This window comes from Apteryx mantelli, chromosome 2 (assembly GCF_036417845.1).
Source record: "Apteryx mantelli isolate bAptMan1 chromosome 2, bAptMan1.hap1, whole genome shotgun sequence".
NCBI lineage: Eukaryota > Metazoa > Chordata > Aves > Apterygiformes > Apterygidae > Apteryx > Apteryx mantelli.
In genome coordinates, this window is record NC_089979.1 from 104,871,099 (window position 1) to 104,897,833 (window position 26,735).

The 26,735-nt window shown below is 37.5% G+C and overlaps 1 protein-coding gene across 1 annotated transcript; it reads right to left on the reverse strand.

The window, feature by feature from the left end:
- On the reverse strand, positions 1-26,242 carry SPMIP7 (sperm microtubule inner protein 7). Its single transcript, XM_013952750.2, is given in 11 exon segments — positions 1-124; positions 3,678-3,785; positions 15,424-15,531; positions 15,947-15,988; positions 16,977-17,044; positions 17,527-17,665; positions 18,333-18,406; positions 19,395-19,477; positions 25,714-25,902; positions 25,905-26,193; positions 26,195-26,242. Coding segments are annotated over 11 exon segments (1,272 nt in total).
- Between the last annotated feature and the right edge of the window lie 493 nt (positions 26,243-26,735).

Below are 26,735 nucleotides of genomic sequence, written 5' to 3' on the forward strand. Positions count from 1 at the left end.
TTAAACTTTAATAGTTTGTTGTTGTACCTTGTTGAAAGAATTCTGAGGACTAACTGGAGTAAGCATTTGGGGAAAAGGACCCTGGTGATTATATTGAGATGAGCGTCCATGTTTTGCTATGTATCTGCAGTTACAAAAAGACAGAAAAGACTTTTAAATTATATTATTATTATATTGCTAAAAAATCCACCCCTTCTTCCCCCTCACTGCATTCTTCATAAACAGTTATGCCCATTAGTCTCAGAGAATACTAACAATTTACAATATTCAATGTATTAGAATTTGCCTCTGTAAGAACAACTGTGAGAAATTCTTTATAAGAGCTTTAAATCTTAGTCTCTGGATATATCTAACATGTGCTGAAAGACAATTGTCTGCCACAGCTGTAAGAAAGGTATGTTCTGCTCTCGCTTCTTTCCAACCTTTCTTGGACACACACACACTCGTTTCACAATTAACCTGCACACAGTCTGTGGAAAACTGCCATGAGTATGCCGAATATGTTCAGGCACACAAGGCACCATGGTGCCTGGAGAGTAAACTCTTGTGATGCTGGAGGTTTGGCTTTCGAGCCTAGAAAAACACTCCATTGGCACCATGGTGTAGGCAGTGCCTGCTCCAGATGCCCTGTCCCTGTGGTACAGAATATTGGGATGAGGGTTAGAAAGTATGTGGGGGACAGTCTGGGAGGGAACAAGTTATGCTAGACTTCTGATATGCTCTTCTAATCTTTTACAGGAAGAGGCACTATAAATAATCTCATACCTACAACGTTAGTTAGTGTAGCCCCTCAGCTGCAAAACCGCTCATCCAAAACAGGGCTGACACAGAACTGAGCACAGTATCTCGTATTCACTCAGTCTCCAAGTGAGAATAATTTTGTTCTGTCCTTATGATCCCTCTTGAAATCTCCCAGGTCTCTGAAAGTCTCCTAAGCAACTAACTGAAAGCGTACCACCCTTGTCTCTAAAATCAAACTAAAACCAGTATTATATTAACCATTGTGAGGCCATGACATTTTTATACAACTGGTGTTTCAAATGGATTTGTATTTTCTGGGTACCAATGGACAGTTCATTTAAACACAAAACAAAATATAAAACAAAACATAAAATATTCTGTCCTATGTAAAAGCTAAACAGTGCTGCCAGAATTTAATTGCACTAAAGGACTTTGAAACCTAATTTTCTGACCTTATCCTGGGATTACCTAGAAATACAAATACAATAAAAATACATCAGTAAAGCTTGACTTATAAAAATACTATTCATAGTCAAAGATGAAGAAACCATATGTCTGCTGTTCTATATCCTACACAACCCTGTTGATTTTAGAATGCTTATAATAGGTATAAAGGATTTTGTTCCACATACTGTTGAAACTCCATGCAATAGAAATACAGGGCAGAAGTGGTTGATTGCTACCTGGTCTATCTAATGCTGCTGATACTTTTGACAGGAACATTTATTAGACCATGTTAGCAGTAGAGCAGAGGCTCTGTCTGATATCCATAATTGTCTTCAGGAGACTGGACATATTCTGTAGACACGTCAAATGAAACAGCTTCAGAAATATCCACCAGACAGAACCACTTGCTACCTTCTGAGAAATTATTACAATCATGGCTTGAGAATGATCAAAGGGAGAGAAAAAAAGAGTCACCATTTTAAAAACAGTAAGAATGAGATAACCTCCCATGTGAAAAGCATGTGGAGGTGAATTAGAGTAGTCTGACCCCAAATTCAAGGAATAATCTCTCTTCTTTTCACCTTTCCACTACAGGCTAGCTCAATCTGTGACTGCTGAGATGAGCAGGATGTTTATCATTGATTGGACAAAGGGGAGGAATCAAGTATTAAGTACCTCTCCTTTATGGGCATCACTAACTACTGTGGAGGGAAACTCTCAGCACCCATAATATTTTTACATAGCAGTTTCATAAAGGGCAATAACCCTCAATCCTAATTCAGTAAATACTATCTTACTGCATAAGTAGTCCCAGTGAAAGTAAAATAGGACTGTTACAATTTGAAAACCAGTGGTACTACCCTCAGGGGAACCTATCACTCAACTCAGAAAAAAGGCAGTAAAATCTAGTCTACAATATGCGGGTGTGATTATACTCTCTGTTTCCTATACACCCTTCTTCAAAAAAAGTCAGAGGATTCTGCTATGGTTCTAGAAAGACTCCTTTAGCACACAACAACACCCCTATTCTTACTATCCACTACAAAATTAAGAAAATTCATCCACTATGAACTACACCCACACTAATGCCTGTAGAAAGTAAAAGGAAGTAACAGATGTGTTTCCCTTTCTTAGATCACACCTTTTTGCTCTTGATCTTGTATCTGTCTGAAGGCTGCCAGTGATCTCTGCTAAGATGCATTTGTTTTTTTCTTTGTCTGTGACTTTTAGAAGCAAGTTAGTCTGCATCAGGCTTCTCTGAGTTCAGCTTTATTAGCCTATAGAACCTCAAAACCCTGCTGCGTGTTTTCATTCTGTGTCACCAGCAAACTGCGACTAGAGGTGAAAGCCTCTCTTCTAAGTATAACCACAAGAGAAAAAGAGCAGAGGTAAAAGGATGGTGGATAGCAGATATGGAAGTTAGTGCATTTTGCTCAATGATGAAACACTTTGATAGGGTGAATTCTTTAAAACCCAGGCAGTTCCCTAAAGCTTCTCAAGCCTTTTCTGGACACTCTTCACTGGTAGTGTTGAAATACAAGTGGGATGCATTGTGAACATAATCCTAATGCCAGTTAGACAATTTAATGAAAGATAAATGTCTCAGGAATATGTGGATATAGTGTCCTAGATCACTCAGAAAAACAAGAAATCAGAATCTAAAGAGAAAGTACAAAAACATAAAGGAGAGAGGAGAAACAAATAGCTAATAATTATTAAGCTATTCTCAAGCCAGTGGGAGAAAGGCTGGCTTAGAGCTATGCCCATGTCAGAAGTTCTATGTACTAACAAAAGAAAAATGTCTTTTCAGCTGTCCTGAAGTGTCCAGCTCCTTTGAAATCAACAGGACACCTAAATACTTTAAAAATGTGGCCTGTAGTTTTAACAAGCCTTGTATGGAAAAGCAATAGAGAATAATGATCATTAAATCAGTTCCTGAGGTAGCCATAACAGTGATGAGAGGCTATAATTTCCTACTCACAGGGCCGGCATCAGTGTGGGAGCATGGAAGGCTTTCCCCTTTCACTGCCTTCTGAGTAAGTCCACCCCATTCTAACAGCTGTTTTCTGTATAGCAAATATCCATTTCACAAGGGTCTGCCAACACCATTTTGGAACACCATACAGTTTTCTTTTGGGAATTTTTAACTTTGACATACATGGGCCTCTTTCAAAACACATAGGGATCAATCAAAAACATGACCACTTAAGCCATGATTTTGCCACCATGGCTAGAGAAGAGATTTATCAATGTAGAGATAATCCACATTTTATAAATCATAATTTAACACAAAGTTCCAGAAAAATCCTAAAATCACAAGCTGATTTAGAATGAAGATTATGTGCAGGTATCTAATGTCCAGTGCTCTGTATCTTTTAAGCCAAGGAAATATCATGCTTAATATTAAATTGTTCTTTAACTAAATAAATGTAATTAGGATTTTACCTGTAATCTTTCTGAACAAGCTGAGAAATATACCTCATACTTACCCATGCATTTGTGCAATTATTGATGGGGATGTTGATGGAAGATTAGAATTTGCCGGGTGGGCTGCTGTCCAATGAACCTTGCCAGTGTACCCAGGGATATTTGGAGTGCTAAAGGAAAAAGTTAAAGGAAGGAGAGCAAGAAACAGTAAATTAAATGAATACAGGCTTGAAATATGACTTACAAATAAGTTATAAAATAGTTAGTGTTTCTATATCCAAGATGGATAGGGAATAGACAGTAAAAAAAATCATCATAATGTAATGAATGATCCTTAGAAGGTGTAAATTGGCATAGATTCTTTAGTATCAGTGAAGCAAATTTATGATGATCTAGCTGATGATCTGACCCAAAACCTTTGGTTAGACATGGCAAAAGTGAGCTCCTTAGTGGCTTTTCCTTTCTTTTCTTTTTCCAAACTGTTTGAATTCTTGGAATACCTATATGATATTCATGACCAAGAGTGACATTTCATCTCAAAGAAAAAATGAGGTCACAAAAAGCATTCAAGGAAATATTCTTTAAAAATGTGTTACAGATTTAGTTGATATTTAGGTTCCATATTCAAACATGGATGTAATTTAGGTAACAGGCTTTAGGCCAATAGGTGCAATTTCTTGTGGCCTAAACACAAGTGGTTTCCCAAATGATTCTAAAATTCTCCAAATTTTACCTAGAATCTTTTAGGAATAAATTTACGTGTATGTGTAATACTATCAACACTGCTTAGATATATCAACTTAAATACTAGCTTGCAGCATTGGACTGAGACAGTATGTGCCTTTTTATGTGTGCTCCTTTAACCCTGTTGTTAATTCCAAAGTTAAGGTTTAATTTGAAATTCAAAAAGAAAGTTCCTCAAAAACACTGAGTAAAAAATTCTGCTTATCTGAGGTAACACAACTGAAAATTTTACTAGTAGTTGCTGGAAGATGAAGCAGAGATGGACCAAATTAAAAAAAGGCAGATCGAGAGAAAACATACTAGTATGAATTCAGAGAGAGAATCCATAAAGATTAAAAATAAAACAAATTAAAACCCCAATATGGCAGCTTTTTTCCAACACAAAGTCATTCAGAGAGCCTCATCAGTACTGCTCTATACTGACAGCTCAAAATAGGACACCACTGAATTATACATACGCCCAGACTGCCCATACACTTGGGAGTAAGTGCTCAAGACAAGCTCTTTCATCCACTGAATCGACTAAATAGTTGGGATCATGACCCTTGCCTGAGTCACTCTTTCATGGATTTGCAGACTGCATGAATGATAACAGTGCCCCCTTTAAAATAATGTCTCTGAGGTATTTTTTGGTTCCCATATATTTTGGGCAAAAATAAACAGTTCCTTTAGTTATAAGAAATCATAGAGAATTTCAGTACAGCTGACAAGCTGTTTCTCCAAAACTAAATTCAGCATAGGCTGCAAAACTGGACACATGTGGGAGGTGTGGTTTATCAGATAATTCTTTGAACTGTGTACTAGGAAATTTGGCCCTTAAATTCCTCACCAGAGTAGCAGAGGTAATGACAAAATGCCGTACCTACCTCTATTATATGTAATCCAGAGTTATAAACACAAAGGACTATAGGAGAACTATACTTGCCACAGGAGCACCAGCAGCACATGTTGTTGTCCATATACTCAGAGCTAGCAGCAGCCTCTTCTAGTTCCTTGCCTTATTTTGGAGTAACCTTGCACTACTCATATATTTACTGAACATTCATATATTCAGTGTATACCCATATATTCATACACTGCTATATTCTCTTGGTCACACTGTTGTGTGAGACCCTCCAGCACAGATGGCTTTGTAGAATCAGTACAACAGTTCTGTGGCACTTGGGAAGCTGTTACTCATAGGGAATCCCCAGGTAGTTGGCTAAGCAAGTAACAAATCTTCTCTGTGTCTTAACAGCAGCCATGCAGTGGTTACAAGTAGGCCTGAGGATCTGGTACAGCAAAGCAACGTATTTTCAGAATTGTTCAAAGTGGCTTGCAGGCAAAGTTGCCTTTTCATGCAAACGTAGACAATTGTCAGGTTAGCTACAGACGAGGTAACTCTGTATAAAAATTGCCATTTGCATATGCAGGGATCCAACTGAGGCACACAAACACAAGGACATTGAGTGCATCTGAATATAAGCACATGCATTCAGCCAAATCTGAAAATGTGGTTCCACTTTGAAGGAATTAGTCAAACTGTCAACAGTTTTACTGCCCTACATACCAAGCTACATCTTTCACATATAATAGAGAAATTAATTTCCTTGGAATTGTTGTATGAGTGTCACAGAGAAGAGAAGATCACAATAATAAACCCCATAATAACTTGCAACATTTTATATGCATATTTGGAGTTACCTAACATAACTATACAACTGTGGAGATATCCAAATACACTATGCACTGTGAGGCATCTGATTGATAAAATCTTCTGACCTTTAAAGTTTGCAAAACTAGCAACCTGGCACTCCTAGTAATAATTAATTCCTTTTGTTAGCATATTTTTCCTGAAGAGAAAAGCATCACAAATGACCAAACTTGACCAAGAAAAACAAAATCAAGCTTGAGAGATGAACCAAGATGCAGATTTGTTCTAGACTGTCTGTTAAAAAGTATTCACAGAAGTTGGTAACTTCATAACATGTTGAAAGGATGTTGCCCTGAAAGAGAAAAAAGATGTGAAGAGAAAAGCTGAAAGTACTGGGATAGTAAGAAAGCTTACACTACACTAAAGCAGCTGCTCTCCTGGGAACCTGCAAAGAAGATGCAAAAATGTGCTGCGGTTATGTATGTGATAAAGCAGAAGAAACTGAGGTTAAAAAAATACCCCTTTGGTTTTTTGTTTTTGGATCATGCTGTCTAGCTCTAGTGTATTTGCTCTGATGAGCTGCTAAACCAGATTGTTGCTGCTGAAGAAAACAAGTAAGTGCCAGGCTACCACTGGGCAACATATAAAAGTCTTCTGTGGTTATAGCTGTCGTCATCAAGCTTTCTTTCTGTAACCATGACATCTCTCTTGTCCATACGCTTCCTTCTTATCATACTAGCAGCTCTTAATCCCAACAGTAAGAAACATACAACATCTTAACAGCTGAATCTATGCAAGCTCTAAGATTTCAGCTGGAATATAATGATTCTGAGTGCCTCTGTTTTGGTCTGCCTCTGTTTAATATGTCCACCATGAGATGTCTTTGAAGATTTTTATTCCCTGGTAGTGTTCAGAAAAATCAGTGTGGACTTAACTTAGTTGGCCACCCATATGGGCATTTAGAGTCATACGAGATGCTTTAGGGTACCCAATACATCCCCCTACTACACAGGACCCACAGGAGAACCACAGTGTTCTGAAACAGCAGCTGGGAGTGATACTCTAGGATCTCTCCTATGGTGTTGGATGCCCAGGTTTGCCACTTAAGTTCCATCTCACAGTCTTCATGGGAAGCAAATTCAAGATCCTCCAGATCATTTGTATTTCTTGAAAACCTTGTATCTAGCACTTAAGCTTGAGCGACTGAAGTATGCAAGTTCTTTGTGCAAAAATTGTCTAGTGAATGCAGTCTGCAGTCTCACCTTGCACTTACAAGAGCAAAGAGTTCCTAACGTTTTACTCTTTCTTAGACACACTATTATATAAAACCCAAAGAACTAAATCACCAGTCATAAAGCCATCTACTAGTTCTTGTTTGTGCAAGTATTAAACAGGCCTCTCAGGTCTCACTCACATTATAGAAGACTCACAGCTGGCTTCCACCTTGAATTCCCTTCCAGGTGGACCTATGTGTCACACATTTGTGGCTCTTCTTTTACCCCATGATCCCATTTTCCAAGCAGAATAACATTAAGTTCAAATGCCTCAGACATGATTCTGTGTCAGGAAACACAATTCATACAGTCTCTTGTGTTGGGAAAAATGTGCTTGAGAGACATTGTGAAGTCAAATCAAGGTTCTCTGTGCAGTGTGAGGAATAGGACCAACAGGATTTTTGAACAAAGTGTTTTAGGCTGTATTTCATACACTTCTCCCTCAGGCATCAAAGCAGGATAGGGAATGGGTATTCCCAAATGGATTTGGAATTTCTAAAAGGTCAAAAACATAAAAATGTAATTCCCCAGAAATATTTTGGACCAGGTTCAACTGGAACATTTTGTTTCTACAATTTTAAACAGCTTTATTTTGTTTCTGCTTTTCACCCCTTTCTTTAATCTAAGTTAATCTTTCAGAAACAAATAATCAATTCAAGTGACAAAATCTTCACTTGGAAAATGTCAAAGTGGGCTATTTCAGCATCCCCCCCCATGACTCAAACTGGGAAATTACTAAAAACGGATACACGGTGGACAAGCTGTCAGGTTCTGAAGAAAAGATACATTGTGGGAAAGCTCTTAGGCAGCCCATGTAAATGACTATGCAAGGTGCACGGCAGAAGAGGGTCCTGTCTCCAGCTAATTGTGGCCTGTGAGGTTTCTGTGGTAACTTGAAGATGATTAAGGGATGCATGCACACAGTCAGTTGGAGGCTGACTGTACACTGAAAAAATATGATTGAAGTCACTACAGATACACTGGTGTGATAGCAGAATTTTGCCTAATGTACTTGGGAAACCAAGAATAAAGGACAGTTTCAGAGAACAGCTTTGTGCAAGAACTGCAGGATTTGAAACACTCAGTACTTTTTCTTCCTGGAAACTGTATGTATAAAGTTACCATTTCAATCAACTGCTTGCAGAAATGGATTTTGGTCAGGTCCTATTCTCTCTCACACACCTTGGACAAGTCATTTCAGCCTCCTCAGTCTTCATCTCTGGAAAACTAATGCCATAATCTACCTTACCACAGTGTTATGGTAAAGAACCAGTTGAGGTTTCAAAAGTGCTGCTAAGTAAAATAACAGTTCAAGTTAGAATGCATACATATTTGTGTACCACTGCCATCTACTGAATATTATGAGAGCTTATGAATTATGAGTAGCAAGTCTGTGTTAATGACTGCTGGAGATTTTTATTTAATTCAAGAGGCAGAGGAACTGTGGAACAAGAAAACATAAACTCTGTCCTATCTGTTCCTGTTAAATTTCAAGAGGTTGCAATAAGCAAAACAGCGAGCAATCAGGAAGTTGCTGTGTTATAATACACAGAAGAGAGGAATACAAGACATATGTAACTTGATCAGTATGTACTATCATTGTGCATGCTGGAATGCACTAAGTGTACTCTACTAGTACTATGCTAAGTGTACACACTAAGGGTGTAAGGGAGTTCTAGCAATGCCAAGAAGGAAAGAGAGTTATTTGTGTCTGTCAAACTAAGCATTCACCAGAGCCCTGCCCATGAATGCTACAAAGGAAGTCGCCATCACCCGCGTGGGAGGCTTTTTTTCCATTGACCCTTAAAACACCTGCAGATCTAAAATACCACACAGAGCATAACCTTGTTTCAGCAGCTGACTGGGGAAGAGGTCAACTAAATGAAAAAGCTGGTGGCTAGGAGGTGGAAGAGAATTATTATGCAAAATTACATACTGATAAAGATGTTTAAAAAAAAGAGGGCAGCAGGTAATTATGTTGGGAATCCATATGATGAAGAAAAAACAGTTTCTGTATAGTTTTTCAAAATTATTGGGCTCAAAATGCATTTCTGAATAACAGAGAGTTTTTTTAAGAGTAGTTGTTAATATCAAGAAAGAATGAATTGGGTCACTACTTATTTTCACTGATTAAAAGCACAGAGTCTCTCAAAAGTGCCCATAGAATTTAGCAGCCTAGCCTTCCTGGAAGCCAGTGCAGCTGTGTTGCGAAGTTTCCTCCTCTGGGTAACTTGCCTAAGGGAGCTGAAAATACGTATAACTCAATGTTACCTCAGAATTCTGACTTTCCTCCTCTTCCTTGATATGCACCTGGGTTGAAGCAGTACACAGATATTTAAAAGTTCTCAGTATCTAAAAGTTTTGTTGTGATGGTTGCCAGATTTTTGCAGGAGCTTAGCAATCAGCATTGCATCCAGAATGTGAGCTCTTTGAGAATTCTGGTTTTCAAGCATGGTTGCAAAGCTATTTTTGAAAGCCTGGCCCATTGCCCATAACATACTCTTTAGCTCAGTTGCTTCCATACCTGGTATATGGTCAGCTATATGACATATAAAGTCAATTCATCTTCCATAGATAAATAAATATTATAATCAAATAATTAATAATCAAATCAGTAAGAAACAAGCAAATTAATAAGCAAGGAAAACACAAATAATAATTTCAGACTCCAAAGGATCTTCTAAAACAAATAGTAAAGGTCTCAGTTCTGCAAAGTGTATGAACACATCCTCAATTCCATCCCTCTTCAGGAAATCTTGTAAGCAAATACATTCAGCTCATTGATTCCAATGGGATTTATACTTCATGGGTGACAAGAAAAGAAAGCAAATACAGGAATGGAGTTTAAAGTAGGCAGACAAGAGGAGACAAGAGGAGACAATAGGAAAAAAACAAACTAGAAAAAGAAACCAAGACAAAAATGATGAATTAAATATACAACAACAAAAGCAGTGTGTGGCTGGACACACGTTGGCTAGTACATTTAACAAAATCACACAAGCAACATTCAATGAAAATACACAGAAGCAACAAAGTATTCAATTTGGAAGCTTGCTAGTCTGTGGCACGAAAAGAAAAGATTCAGGCCTACAACTACTGCACTGTGACAATGTAATCCAGTGGATGGAGCACTGAGCTGTAAAACGAGATCACGATATGCTTTATAAAACATTTTTGGTGAAAAAAAGCAATATTAGAGTAGAACAGCCTTAAAAAGATATTTTCAGAGTGCTCGTCCACAACAACTTCCTAATTTTTTGACTGCCTTGTTTTTTTAAAGACTTGTATGTCATCCTTGGCAAAGAAATGCTACAGGGCTCTAGCTCTTAGGCATACGTGGCAACATAACCAAGATGAAAGAAAGGAATAAGTTCATCCCAAAGCAAATTTAGGAGTGAATATACAAACCAAAGATATTTAGAATGATGCCATATTCCAGGGCTGGAACAGACCACCAGAGATTATGTCATCAATTGCTTTCTCCCAAGATAGGCTTTAATGAAAGCCTGGAAGAGAATGAGAGGAACTGAATTACCATTCAGGATCTTTGGTCAGGTGGGAAGATGAATAGTCTGACTGGAAAAAAGACATTCCACAGCTCCCTCATGGAAATGCACACTGGCCACATTAGGTCACCACCAGATCACAAACATAATTTTGATTAATAATAAGTTCAGACTCATAAGTTTAGTACCTGTAGCTGAGTCACAACACTTATGGCATGGCTTTCCCACAATGATTCTGTGTTTGAGCCTCAGAGGTAAAATGGAAAGTTTACAAGATAGCTTATATCCCTAGGTTTTCACTTCTATCTCAGACTAACTTTTAGAACTACAGCCAACAATTTGTGCTAATTTTGCTTTTTAAAAGCATCTGTCTTTTTAACCAAGTTTAAACAAAGCACAATTTCAATAATTTAAAGTTTAGAGTGGTAAATTAGAGTTTGATAAAAAAGGCACAGGCTGGGACTCTGGATATAAGGAGTTTCACTCCTGACTTCACTATAGATTCCCAAGGGTATTTGACAAGACATTTAATCCCACTGCATCTGGATTCCCACCTGTAAAACTTCCAAACCACACAGTAAGCACTTCAGAGTATGATCTGGTGTGGTGTGTAAATGTACAATGCCTTGTTCACTAGGCTGATCTTACATTAGGAGCTTTTAGGCTCCACTGCAGCATAAGTCATGACTTTTATCTTTTTTTCTAATTCCTTAAAAAAAAATAGAAAAGAAAAACAGAAGATGGTTTCCTGTTCTGCCAAAAGGAAGAGAGGGTGGGCACAAGGGTAACATACAAAACATGCCCAGGTTCACCGCTCTTCCTGTTTGTCTCTGCAAAGTTACATGACAAATGGCTCTTCAGCTAGTTTCAGCTTTGCTAATAATTTGACTGGTAACCACTTTCTTGCATGGTCTGGGGAAGAACAGTATCTCCCTCTGGAGTACTGCCTGAGAGCTGATGCTGTTGCCCAAGTGCTAGAGACAGGAAGTGCAACTGATGATACTCCATGAAAGAGTGAAAGTGACTATCTGCAGAGAGATTTTTACCTTTTACTGATCTGCAAAGCATATTTAGGCTTCTAAATCCAAATGACATCTCTCACTTCTCAAGAATTTTGGTGGGAGTTTAGGAACCTTAATACCTTTGTGGATCTGTCCATAACTACTGTCAAACACACAAAGAGAGCGAGAGGAAGAAAAAGGAAGGAATCATTTTTATGTCTCCTTTCTGAAGTTTTTCTTTCTTCTGCTTAAAATCGTAGCAATCTTGATGTCTGACAGTCTTAGGCACAAAGAACAGATATACTTTAAGATAGGTTTAGTAGAATTTTTCAGAGTTTTTTTCTGAGATGTTAGGAGTCTCCAAGATGTCAGAATATTTTAGGTCTCAGAGCTCTTGCTCTCCTGGTTGTCAGAAATCAGTGAAATCCACAGCCCCACTCACTGAAAATCAGGAAGAGGACATGGCAAATATTGGAGAAGGTGATATGGAAGCTGGTGCTCAAATACATAAAGCCACAATGATATCAAACACAGCAACTAGCTCCAGACAAGCTGTTTGTCTATTTACAGCACAGTGCACATATTAGCTTCTATCCCTCAAAGCTCTACAGCAACAGCAATATGACATGGCAGAACCAAGGCTTAATAGCTCTGCTAACTTCTCTACAAACTCAGAAATCTCTGTTGTATGCTATACAAACATAGCAGAAATCTCCTACGTATGCTATATTTTTTAAAGGGCATTTCTTAAAAACTTCTTTCTAATATTTATGCTCTAATTCAAGCAGAAGTTAGATGAAAGCTGTGAAAACTCAGATGAGCTGTGTTATGCAGCATGTGAGATCAAACAGAATGGTGCATAATATACATTAAAGCTTAGTATTAATAGGTTTAATTACAGTAATATGGGTCAAAGTCAGCCATCTTACAAAGCATAGCACCTTAATTTGCCTGTGAATCTACTGCTCTGATGAGTAGGGCTGTTTGAAGAGTGATGTGCTCTTCCCCAAAAGGGTGGCAGCACGTGCAAAAGGATATGCATTCTCCCCAAAACTGATAACAGAAACAGAAGTGAATAGACCTAAGCTGCAGCTCAGAAATTCCAGCCACCTCCACACCAGCTCCTAGCAACTGGGAATGTTTAGCACATACTCTGTCATCCGTGAGCAAGGCCCAGCATCCTGCACTTTGTTCAGAACAGAGAGGGAAATATTTTTACAGCTTCTTTCCTCTGGCTTCCCCCAGCAAAATATCTCTTCTGTAGTTTCCTCACAAATGTGGACTACCCAAGAGCACTGAAAACACAGAATGGAAAGACCTATGCAAAGAGAAAAATCTGATAAGGTAAACAAAACAGACTCTTTCCTCTTTTGTTTTACCATTTTCAGACATGCTCTCCAAAGCTTGAAAATAAATGCTTCTTACCATCTCAACCTACTAAAGACAACTTTAGGAAGTTTTAAAGACTTAAAATGTTAACCTTTTAATTTTGAAGTTTATGATCTAAGTAAAAGTAAGGAGGTGCTTCTAATGGCATTCAGGGAACTTTTGCAAACTCAAAGGACATCTAGTGGCTAAAGTTAAAAATCGCATATTTTCAACATTACAATATTCAAGCCATACTACCTCATTGAAGAACTCCATTTGCTTTTCCACCCAACACACTTGTTCATTAATACTAAAGCACAAGATGTGCTTGAACTATGAGAGTATGCCATACTTTGTAAACAAGTACAGTCTTCTGGAAGTTAAGGACTCTTCAGAATGGCATTAGCAGAAATTCCTGGGTCCCGCAGTTAATTACTGAATTACAGTAATCGAAAGGTACAGGCTAATTTATGATTTGATCTTTTTTAAGGCAACTGCACACCAAAAGACAGAAGCTGCTCATCAGTAAGGTAAAGCTCTGAATCAGTGATACTTAGAAAAGTTGAAAAGCTACTTCCTCTGAATTTGGTAAGGAATTTGTAACCAATGATATTGTTTAAAAGAGTTAGATATAGCTTGATTACATTAATGGTGCTTTATGCATGTCACATAAGAATACTGATAACCTGATACGTGGTTACATATAGCTGCTAAACTATTCCTAAAATTATTGCATTCTTACATCAATTTTGTCCCACTATGCTTATTGAAATTATGCTTTTTTAAACTAACAACCTTATCTTTAACAGTTTACTATATAAAATAAAAACAAAAAAAAAATCCAGATTTACTATTACTACTACAGAATTTTCTGGGTATTATGCATATCCCTGTCCAAAATTAAATTTAATCAAGGGAATGTGTAGTTGGGTACTTTTAACAGACATTGTTTTCAAAAGTGATGAGCACTCACTTAATTCAATCCCTGAGAACACCAGTAAAAAATTTAAGTGCAGCTGTCATCCACAGAAATTCCACTGAGCCTGCATCAGTGACATCCTGAGGTAAATCTTCTATTCCTGCTGCTGGGCATTTATAGAAATGCCTATGTTAGACAGTTTCAACCTCATTAGGAAACACGAGTCAGGTGTTTTGGGGTATGATCTAGCAGATGTGCTCAGATTAGCTTCACATACAACCCTTTTAGAGCGGAAAAAGGGCAAAGTGCCTGCCCAGTCTTTAAACCTTGCTTGTGCAATTAGACTAGAAAGGTTAACAGCAGAAAGGAGAGTATACTCTGATTTCTGTCTCCCAGCCTAGGTCAGAGCCTGTTGATCATGAAGAGTTCATTACACAAAAACAACAGTATATTGCACTGGCACTATCACAGAGAGACTATACTTCCCAGGACGTGCATGCTCAGGGTAGCTTCTGGTCTGACAGTCAATTACTGTTGGTCTGTTATGACCATTCAGTACTAGATGGATGTCCGGGTCACTTGGATCATAGTAAAACTCTAGGATCTTGAAACGCCATCCTCGATATCAGCAAAATGGTGCTTAGAGACGGATATATGAACATACGATTTTCATTTACATTACTGTCAGCTTGTTCCTCTGACAAAGATATCTCCTTGAAAGCCATTTTACAAAATGTCAGGTAAGGTTTGTGAATTAAAAGTGAGGGGGAGAGAAAAAAAATCTGAGAAAGTTTTGAATTTCTGAAAAATGAAAGAAAAAACTAATCATCATTTTTTAATTTAAAAGCATAGTGCATGGTGTTAGGAGCATAATTTCCCTGAAGCCGTAACACTGATCTGTTACAGACACATCTATGTTCTATGACAAGTTCATACTTAGTCAGGACAGGCTGCATGTTGGTTTATCATAACACAAATAGATAGATAAAATCTATTATATCATCATCTCAGCAGAGATCTCTCTGCTCATCTTGTATTATCAGCTAGCTTGACTAATTTTGTACATCTAGGCAGAATGGTCCCTTAGATCTATAAAGACCTACACTGACCACTGTAGGCAGTGACCACTGTAAGCCATTTATTGCTGACTCAGTTATTGAAAAGGACTCATCATGTTCAATCTTTAGACCACTGTGCTTCTTGTGTTAACGGAACCTCGTTCAAGTTACTCAAAAGAATAAGGAGCATTCCCCCCAACTTTTTATTGTGGCACAAGACCAGATACTAAAGACTTTTTTCCTGTTTCACAAGTAACTATAACTCAAGAAGTGGTACCAAAATCATGCTAATAAAGAAAACATACTGTGCAGAGCTTGTGTAGCGAGGTTTTGAAGTTCGCACACAAGCAAGTGTGATTAAGTCCACATTGGCATTGTTAACATCTTCAAAATTTACCATGCCAACACAGCCACTGTTTGGATAGAAAGGAAATCAAATACGTACATTATTCATAACAGAGCTGGTGAAGGCAGCTGAACGACATACTGCATGCTCCAAAATTCTAGTTATTTATTAAAATGGTCCACAAGAAAAAACACGGAGATGAACTGCCCTGCTTGCCTGGCACGTCCCAAGATGAAGACAAACACCTGCTGAACTTGCAGCACATAACAAATGACAGCTCTAGTACATATGAGCAGAAAGGAGTTACCCACAAGCAGAGGAGACTCAACACTCCCCCTCCCTTGGCACCAAAAAAGACCTTAATAGATCCCACAGTCCATGTACAACTCATGCTATAGAAAATGGGACAGATGGGTTGCTTGGGTTGCTTGGCTAAATCAAAAATGTAGAATGTAGAAAGAACCCAAGGAGACTGTACTTACATACAGGAAGGGATATGACAGGTTCGAGAGCTTGGGCTTACGCTGTTGAAGACAAAATATATCAATCACCTCTTTTTGCCAGGCAGAATAGTCTGACAGAATATTTATGAGGTCCCAAAAGAGAGATGGTGAAAAAGCTGAAGTTTTTCTCTTGGAATGATGAATGTTCATTTGAATTGTGGTAAAAGACCGTGATAAATGATTAGGTTGGCATATATGCTAAATGACGCAGTTCAGCAGGCAGTCTCATCTTTTAACCCTCATCCGCAGGTATTGGGCTTCAGTCAATTTCCTAGGCCTGTGTAAGAAAGTTTTGTTTGAAAATGCACTTCTCTTCTTGCATCACTTCTCACATTCAGTTTGGGGGAATATTGGAAAATTTAACACTGGGCTTGAATTTCCTTCTTGCTCTGCCTGAAAGAGCAAAATCCAAGAAACAGTAAGGATAGTATGCTCTATCTCCCTGCCACCCTGCACAGGTGCTTGCCTCTCCCATTGCTTGTTGATTCTGTCCAGTAGCACACCCACCTATTGAGTCTGCCCAAGCAAACCTGCTGGTTCACAGTCTGGAAAGCAGGCAAGTTCTAGTTCTCCTGCCTTGCTATGACCACCTTTTCCTTCCCCGTTTCTACCTGGTTCACCTGCTCAGCCCTTCTGAACTTCCTCTGTCACCCTTTACTGGGCTCATCTAAAATGCATTCTGAGATCATTTTGGATTTCACAGAGAGCAGAAAAAGCCTGGAGTCTGTAAATGTGTATGGTTATTGTAGTGTCTTCATAAATATCATGTCTCAATGAAAACATCAGATGTGTGCAGTCATGACATAATAATTAACCTTACAGATTTCTTCTAATTCTTCTCTCACAGGAAAAGCATGTTGGAGTGTACTTTCATATATTCATTGACTGAATATTTTAACTTCTCTAGTTATAGAATGCTGCTGAGGTTAGTCTTCTGACAAGAACTGTACACAGACTTTATAAAGGAAATACTTAGAGGACTCTGATATTCACAAAAAATGAAACTTACAAATCAACAGGTCTCTGTGGAGAGGTGAAAGATCTTGTTTGAAATCTGTCCCAGAGGCCTCCAACAACCTAAAAACGTAATCAGATGCTTCTTGTAAGGCAATACCATCTAATTAATTTGGCTTAATAGATTTTCATGTGGCAATCTCCAGTGAGATAAACACATAGGGGAAGGACGATCTGTGCAGATCCAATGGTAGGACTGAATTTTAGCTTTGTAAAAATAATTATTACAAATAATTATCACAAATAAACTAATTCAGCATGATATTTGTTATGTTACAGCATCATTCATATGAATCAGTTTTTCACCGATATCCTTGTCCTCTTTTCTAGTACTGTGCATGTCAAATTCTTCTGTACCAACTTACAGGGGGAAAAGGGAAAAAATATTGAGCCATTTGAAGCAATTACTGGAGTGTTCTGTTGACTTTAGTGCTCACTTGGGATTGAAATCATTACTGTGGGTTTATGTGTATGACCAACACAAAATTTAGGCTACACTTCATTAGCAAAATCTATAAACAGTTTACAAGAAGTTGTTCACTGACTTGGCTTATTTCAGATTCAGGATTGTATCTCCTTCTTGTGAAATACTGGGAAACAGGATCAGCCATCACTTCTACTGTTGATTCTGGTGGCTGGATTTTGGAAGGTAAAATATTATCCCAAGAAACTTCTTCATAAGCTCTAGATCAACAATAAGAAAAAAGAGGAAAAGTTTCCAATATAATCATTATCAAGTGCCAACTGTAGCTAGGCAATATAAAATTCTGTGACAAAGAAAGATGTGGAAAAAAGTAAAGGTGAATATTTTCTACTTTAAAGACAAGTGAAAAACCTGCAATTGTATATTGCTTGCTGGGGAACAAGTAGCTATGGTACAGTTTCACAGGCTTCTCTTATGTGAGACATCACTCCATAATTGGAAGTAGTAGTTTATCTTCCAATAAGCTTATTGTGATGATGGGATTTATTTTGTCTAGGCTTGAAGAGTCAGTTAAATGAGACGAGACTCTTCTAAATAGAGATTAGATACCAGTCATACCATGCCTATGACTGGTGCTGAAGACAGATATACTGAATCCCCTTCTGGAAACTCCAGTCTCTCTCCACTGCCTATAGAGGAAGTGAAGATGATTTGCACAGACTGGACACAAACTTTTAGATAACTAAAGTTAATGAGATGAATCCCATGCTAAATAATTACTGTTACAATACCAGAAGTTCAGAATGGTAGAAAAATTGATTGCATTCTTATATGCCCAGCTATCTAAATGTGTATAATAGCAAACAATGATAAAAAGATGAAGTAAAACACAGACAAAAACTGTTCTTAAAAGAAATGGTCTCTCACTTTTGAGTACTTCACCTGCAGAAATAGTTCCTTGCTTTTTCTTCTCTCCAGCTTGCAGAAGGATTGTTTGATTTCTAAAAAAAATGGAATAGATAGTAGAGAACATTGCTATCAACATATATTTTACCATGATTGCTTGCTAAAAGGGTGAACTGAATGTATTTGTGTTTCCCTAGTTAAGAATCTTCTTTTGCATCCAAATGTGAAACATGTAATTTCACGTTCTTCACTAACCAGCGCTGGAGACCGAGAGTGGATCTATTTCTGGAGATTTTACTTAGGAAGTAAAATGTAATATAGTGAATACAAGTTTAAAAACTGTCTTTGCCTCTCTACTCTTCTGGAATGTGGGTTCCCATTTGTTATGCTACTTATAAAATGGCATAGAAAGCATGCACTTTGCAGTCCCCCACAAATGCCTGATGTACTGTGTGATGTTCATTGCTATCCAGGTGGTCCAACTTAAAGAACTCTAAGTATGTGCAACACTTTAAGTACTAGGAATAATATCTTTGGTGTAGAAGGATTCAGTATGCCATTACATTTTCACTATTGAAAGACTTAATTAGACTTGTGCTATGGAAGCACGGATGTCTTTTTACTTACTAATTTATTTGGGACTTGTCCCAAATAAGGCAGTGTCTAAGTATTAAATATGTGAGAATAACAAATATGGGCTTGCCTAAATATTAAAATACTAATATAATTTCAATTGTACTTTTGGAATTTTTGTATATTTCTCTTTGTATTTTTCTCTAACTCTGTCTCCAGTTACACATGTATGATACCAATAGTATCACTCTTACATTTCAGTCTAAATAGATAGGGGAACAATAGAAAAAACATAAATGGTCATAATTAAAAACTGATCATGTCAACAGTTACCAGACAGCTACCTGAAATACAGTGCTTACTTCACTATATCTGACTGAAGACGTGAAATAGTCCAAGATTTCACTACACTACAGCAATCACTGGCAAAAATATAAGTTAAATGGAAAGCAGATTAGAAGTGACATGATTTAAATGTTTTGCATCATTACAAGAGCAGCAGACCCTTACCTTGAGACTGGGATTCACATGAAATGCAAAAATATGTTTTTGGTGAGGTGGAGCAGGAGCAACTTTCACCAGAGTTCTCCAACCTGAAAGAAAGGGCTTCTTAATTGTGTTAATCAATTTGCAGCAATCTTTATTGTTTTAAATTACGTGAAAACAACTCATGGCCTCCCAAAAAAATCCCAATACGTCAATGTTTGTTTACCTATTGTTACCACTTTGAAAGGAATTAAAAATTTTCACAAAAATACATTAAATTACATTGAAGATGAAAGTAAGCAATAAATAACATCACAGCATATATTGCTATGATCTGGCCAACTTCACACATTGCCATGTCAGCCAGTACATGCATGCTGATAACCAAGTTAGCTGCTGCCAAATAGAAGGAATGGTATAATGCCGGAGTATCATCTCTCTCAACAGAAACACTAATTTAAACCTTTCTTCTCCCCAAATTTGACTCTTCAAAAAACTTGAAGGCATGCAATTCATCTTTGAGACATATATGTCCCTGTCAAATTTGGCAAAAATTGGCCAGTGAAGTCAAAAGTTATTAGGGGACCAACAGATAGATGAACAGGATAAATGAAAACAAGTTGTTCCTTTAGGGAACCAGGATAAGAAACATGAAGCAATCCTCTAAGTAAGGTAAGGGATATGTAGGAGAGCATCATCTAAAGAGCTGTGTCATTAAGTAGCATAATGCTTTTTGTGACTTTGGGAAAGGTGCATTTCTAAGTAGCACTGTTATACATTGTTGATATAGTAAAAAGGGTAGGCAGACATATAGCCATAACACCACTCTCTGTGAACACTGGGAATTATTATTCAGTATCCAGAATGTACTATTCAAGTAGTTTTCAACCTTCTTTTTATTTCCAGGCTCCCTAAAAAATTTCCAATTCATATGAAGACCTCTACTTAGCAACTTAGAGCTAACTCATAATAAGTTTACTTTTCTTAGTTATTTGTAGAAATTTTATGTACGCTTTGGAGAAAATAGTTCAAAGACTAAAACTTGAAAACCGCCATGCAGAATGCAAAGTTAGTTCTTGCCCCAAAGAACTAATCACTCAAAGTTTAAAAGAAAATCACAGTTTTTGGCACAAGAGACTAAGTTTATTAGTATCCTAAATGCTATATGTAGATATTGAAATAGCGTGACCTGTTTTTTAAAAGGGCTTAATGTGCAGTGTGATATAACTTTAAGTTGATGCTTTTGAGAAGCTTGGCAAGAATATATGGAACTTTGCACTGTGAAGAATTTTCAAACTAAATCACTGTCTAAATAAAACATTTCCTTTGAAAAATGTATCCTAAGTAGGCACTGACCCTCAGTAAACATGGTGGCTGCATCTTCATTGTCTCAGCCTGATATAAACTTTAAATGCTGTCTGGAAATATATAAGACTTGTATTTATGTAGAAATGTTTCTATTGAGTTTTATTTCTGAAATGTTGTAATTGCTTAATAGGTTTACAGGCATAGCTTGGAGATATTACGGGTTTGGTTCCAGACCACCGCAATAAAGTGAATATCGCAATAAAGCGAGTCACACAAATTTTTTGGTTTCCCAGTGCATATAAAAGTTATGTTTACACTATACTGTAGTCTATTAAGTGTGCAATAATGTGACACAGAGACAAGAAGTGAGCACATGCTGTTGGAAAAATGGTGCCGATAGACTATTGCTCAGTACACAGAATTGAAAATAGCATGGTCTGTTCTTGTCCAAGTTGGGAACTCAGTGGCTTTGTCACTTTTAACTACCAAAAGCTTAATGATACTCTCGGATCCAGTTTATTATTTAAGCTAGTCTCCTAATCTGACAAAGCAGGATTCAATGACGGATAATGAAGTTTGGGGTTCATCCTTTTTTCTTTTGGATTCTGAGCCAGAGACTGAAGATGCACTCATTCAGACTTTTAAGCTGTTTCCCAGAAACCATGAAAGCCAGAACATCTTTTTGTTTTGTTTTTAAAGTGAAAATTGAGATTCTCAATGTCACCACATAAAGACATGTGCAGAGAGGCTTCACAAAGTAAGCAAAGTCTCACAAGCTTCTCCGCACCTCATTCTCACCTGAAAATTGTGCACTGTTTTTGACCTTTTTTCTTTTAAAATCAGTAGGAGTACTGAGTTCAGCAGGAGATGGTAATACAAATTGAAGAGTTTACAGAAAGCTCTTCCAGATTCTTGTGCTTCAGTTCTTTGGTAAATTATTTTACTTTTCTATATATAAGAAAAATAAATTTAACCCATTAACATTACTACTTCTCTCTGTTTTCTTTTACTCCTTTTAAAGAAATTAAAGCTACAAACCACCCACTGAAAACTGATTTTACATAAGCATAAAAACAATAGTTCTGAAATACTTTCCAATATATTGGAAAGACAAAAGAAGTAACAGAGAAAGAACAAAGCTGTTGAATAAGCAAAGATGCCTCTGCTAGTGAAAAACTAATGCAGAATGAAATACATGATTGTATAGACCATAAGCAATCAAATCCTTAGTGAAATCATATTTGTGTTTTATGTAATGACATTCAGCCCTCAAGAGATTATTTTGGGGTTTTATGCATTATTTTCTGGATGAGCTACTGGCTCATTAGGCAGTATGCTATAAACATTTCAGTGTGTGATGGATAATTATTTAATAGCACTTTTTACCACTGACAGGTATTCTTGATCCTACTGTAGGACATTTTTTCATTCTTAGTTAACTTTGTTTATATGCTCCAATGGTTATAAGCTATACATATTATGATTGTCCTTGAATTATTATTTTTATGGTTAAGTTGCACATTTTTTTCTCTTTGCTTTACATGTTGTTGCCTCTGACTAACCTTTCTTTTTTTTCTTTCTGAGGGCAGGTAAAAGCTTTTAGCCTACTAAGTACCTATGTTACAAACTGGGCAGCACCAGAACTGGCTTCAGTGACTTTCAAACATCATTTGAAAAGAAAGGCTGGACTCCTGCTTTGATATGCCTCACACTCAATGTGCAACTTAATCCTGGATGATCATTAGTCTGGAGAAAATGCTTCTTGCTTCAGAGGAGGAACCACAGGGAAGGGAATTCTTCCTAGTCAAAGGCCATTGAGAAGTGAGTGTAGTGTGGCCCCAATTTCCTCAACAAGTTGCTAACAAATTTCTTCGCCAGAACCTCTTAAAGCAGCTATGGAATAAAGGAAAGATCTTCATATGGATAAATAACTGGTTAGAAGATCAGAGAAGAAGGAAGGGATAAATGATCAGTTTTCAAGGTAGGTGGAGATCACTGGTAGAGAGACCCGGAGATAACCCATCTGTGGTTAGGACATTGATGTTTAACATATTCACATATTATCTGGAAAGGGGGGGTTGGAAGTTAGGTGATGAGTTCAAAAAGCAACTGGATATATTCATGAAGAAAAATCTATGAATCTATGACTACTATCTACAAAGACACAGCCTCCAGCTCTGGAAATCCCTGGTCTACAAATCATCACATGATGGGAAACTACTCTGGGTAAATATGATGACATACTTGCTCTGTTCTGATATTCTTTGCTAATTATCCACTGCATAAGATGGAACATTGGACTCACCGGGCTTTTGAACAGGTCCAAATATGGCCATTCTTACAGTGGCATGAAGTAACTGCTCATTTCTTATAGCAAGGGTTACTGTCAAGCCTATAGGTAAACTCTGTAGTATTTCCCGTTTCCTAGTTTTTGAAGAAAACTGTATCTACAGGTGTCTCATCCTCCAGTGGGGGCAAGAAGTCATCTCTGCTCTTTATCAGACTTATGAGATGTCCTGATTTCTTCTGCAATCCCCACTCCCAACCCTGTCTTAAGCCATGAAAAATAGAGTACTATTAACAAACTGGATACGAAGGCATCACTGCCAGGTTTCCAGGCACAAATCCTGCAAGGCCTCCTAAGCAATGCAAAGAAACTTGAAACCACATGGAAATGGGGGCAAAATTCTGTTGTCATATGAATGACAGAAGGGGAATCTACAGGCAAAAAGTCAACTCTTTCAAGACCTTGTCTTCTAGCACTGTGCACCTTCCCTATGCTGAGGGAGAATATATGAAGAGCTCTTAAGGTATGTCCCTTCTCTGGTAGGCTCTGATTCTGGGGTCTTAGAATGACTTTCTCTGCCAATTTTACACATATGCTTAGATACCACAGGGCCTCACAGTTCCATAAACTTGCTTTGATCAGCAGATAAAAAAGGCTGCCGGTGCAGTTCAAAGCAACAGTGTTGACAAGCCAAAGACACACCACTACATTTTCTCACATACAGAAGATCTCCTGTATGTTGCAATGTTTTATACACCTCAGCTCATCCATCTCAAAGGCTGCTTCTGTCTCTGTTTTTTTTCTTTTTTTCCATTCATCCTTGACACAGTGGAGAAAGTGACTGTAGAATTTGCTCGCAAACGCACAACTGATCTCTTTCAGCAGAACTTCCCCAAACAGCTTAGCTTAGCTGTGGAATGTTTCAGGACTGATATCTAGAGAGATTTGCAACTTTCATTGCATCATGTGCCTGTGGGTTGGTAGTTGGGTTCTGAAATGTATTGCTGAAATCTGAAATTTGTTTATGCAGTCTTGTTAAAAACAGCAGCTTAAAACTCAACCATTTTTTATATCTATGGGTACACATTTGTATTTGATACCTCAGCACCACAGGAAAATGTGTAAATGAAAACTAGGTTTGGAAAAACATTTGCAGAGCTTCTCTTAGGAAACTGACACTGTATTAAATCTGTTTCCAGGTTTTGTCCCGGAGTTAAGTTTGACTTTTGCCCACAGTGGAGTGGAGTCAGTATTTCACTCTAATACTGAACTTCACCCACTGGAAAATCAACAGAAAGTCACCAGAGAGCTTGTATCTGCTTTCTCCATTTCGGACCACTTCCTTGACTGTAATTGGGATTGCTGACTTGATCACATTCAGTTTTAGATTTTATACAGGTTCATTTCAATAATGTCTCCATCTGCCACAGTCTATGTGTTGGAAAAATTAACCATCAGATAGAATCGCATAGCTTAGACCTTCCTTCCCCTTCACTTTTCCAGAGGCTTGCAAAAAAACAGTTGACAATCTCTGCTTGATGCCTGAGGTCTAATTTCATATGTAAATAGAAATCATGATAACCGACAAATAAAAGTACAAATGATATGGGATGAACAAGAAGAAAGAGGGAAATGGGTGGAATTTCTATTTTTTATCCTTTATGATTTCTTAGGTTCTTTTTTGTTTTTAGGACTGCAATAGGCTTAAAGTGATTCGAAGGGAAAAGTTCTAAGACAAGGAACCAAAACCATGGCCTGAATTTACAGCACTTAGAAATGTAATGGTGACAATAATATGGATAAACTACAGTTAACTGTGCGAACTGATAAGTATTATCTTTGTATAGTAAAATGGAGTAATGAGGTTATTTATATTTCTTTATACATGCACTAAGTAAAAACATTCCTATCTCCGAGACTTCAGAATGTTGCCTGAGTTCCCATAACATTTTGTTCTAGCTGTAAAGAGCATTTCTCGATGAAAATTGTTCAAATCTGCTTAACCTTTAGAAAAGTGCACACTGCTCACTACTAATAATGTCTGCCTTTAGAAGCTCTGGATAGATAGTTCTGCTTTCCAGAATTTTCATTGAAATATAGTTTTAAATATTAACCATGAACCCAAATTTTTTTTCACATTAAAAACAGTGAGAGTTTCCATTCTGAGGTTGCAACTAATATGAAATGATCAGACCCAGTTCTAGGTATAACACTTTATTATGAACTAAAGAGGTAACGTGTACTCTGACCAAGATATGATGGCAGCCCTAAAGGATTTCTGTTCTCTCATCAGATAGACATTGGAATAGGTCTTAAATCTGAGAAGTGCATTGCTATTTGTCAGGAAATACTAAAAGATACAGAAAAATTCAGGGGATTCCCTAACTCTTTGGAATGATAGGTTATTTCAATTCACATTAAAACAGGTGTTCATTATGGATCCTATATATAACTTCTTGATTTACATAAATAGATTTTTAAAAACATTACTTAGTTTCAAAGATTTGCTTTTCTGGAAAAGCTCATTAGAATTTGCTGACTGGTTCCTCTTTGTTACAGCAAGGACAGTGAATCATACAAATGCGCTACTGCAGTTGTAACTTTCCATTCAAATGTCCAATGCAAATATATTTTATAAGGTTGTTCTTTCAGAAACTTGGGGAACGGTGTTCAGAAACTAATTTTATTTGTTTATTAAGCATCATGAATTTTTTTGTGATTAAAAATAAAATTAATAACTTGCTTTACCTCCAAGTTGCGCCCTGATAGAAGCAGCTGACACTGCCCTGGAGTTCCATCTTCTGTCCTGGCTGGTTTCCTCTAGGAGGATCATCTGCCTCCTGTGGGCAGTCTGGCCTCTCTTTCCTGAGATGGGGACCCACTGGTGAGGTTTCACATCACTGTAGTTCACCAGGGATTCAATAGCTCTTCCAATGTTGGTCCAATGTTGGTTGATGTTGGTTCATCATCAGCTCCTCGACTCACAAAACCTGAGCAAGGATCTACTAAAGACACATCATCCCGGTGTGGGAATAAAGGGTAATTCAGCTCTCCTGGAGAGGTGTATGGATTGAATTTAAGGAAAGAATTACTGTCTTTCTCTTCAAAGCTGGCAAAATCATGTCTGTTCTCAGGACCTCTCACAAAAGGCATGCACATCTTCTTTAACAGATTTCGATACTGCTGGCGATCCATCTTGTAAAGTGGTTCAGCTGACATAGGAGACTTTGTAAAAGGCATCTTACTGCCTTTTAGCTCCACGGGAAACCATGGTCATTCTCTTCTATCATTCTTATATGGCAGCAAACTTAAAAGGCTCCACCCCCATTTCTTCAATTCTCTGAAGTCCTATCTAATAAACCATGGAAAAACTATGGGTCATCCTCCAGAAGATCAGTGCAAAGAAACCATAAAGAGCTAGGCAGTGGTTTAAACTGTGACTTCTCTCCTGAAAAGAGAATTATCAAGTAGGGTACAAAAAAGAATGAAGCTGTCAAATAAACAGAATCTTTTTGTTGCTTGGTAACAAGGGAAACCACCTCACAATGAAATGTTTCATGGTGTGAAACATGGTTCATGGGTACCACACTAATCCAGTCCTTCCAGGGAACATAGTTAGCAACTTGAAATGACACTACAACTACTTATTCATCTATGAGAGGCAAAATTAAGAAACTTTCAATTTTTCCAGGAATGATACAGTATCTTCATCGACGTATTTTAAAATAAGCTTGTCTATTCATATTTAGACAACAAATATGAATTGCACT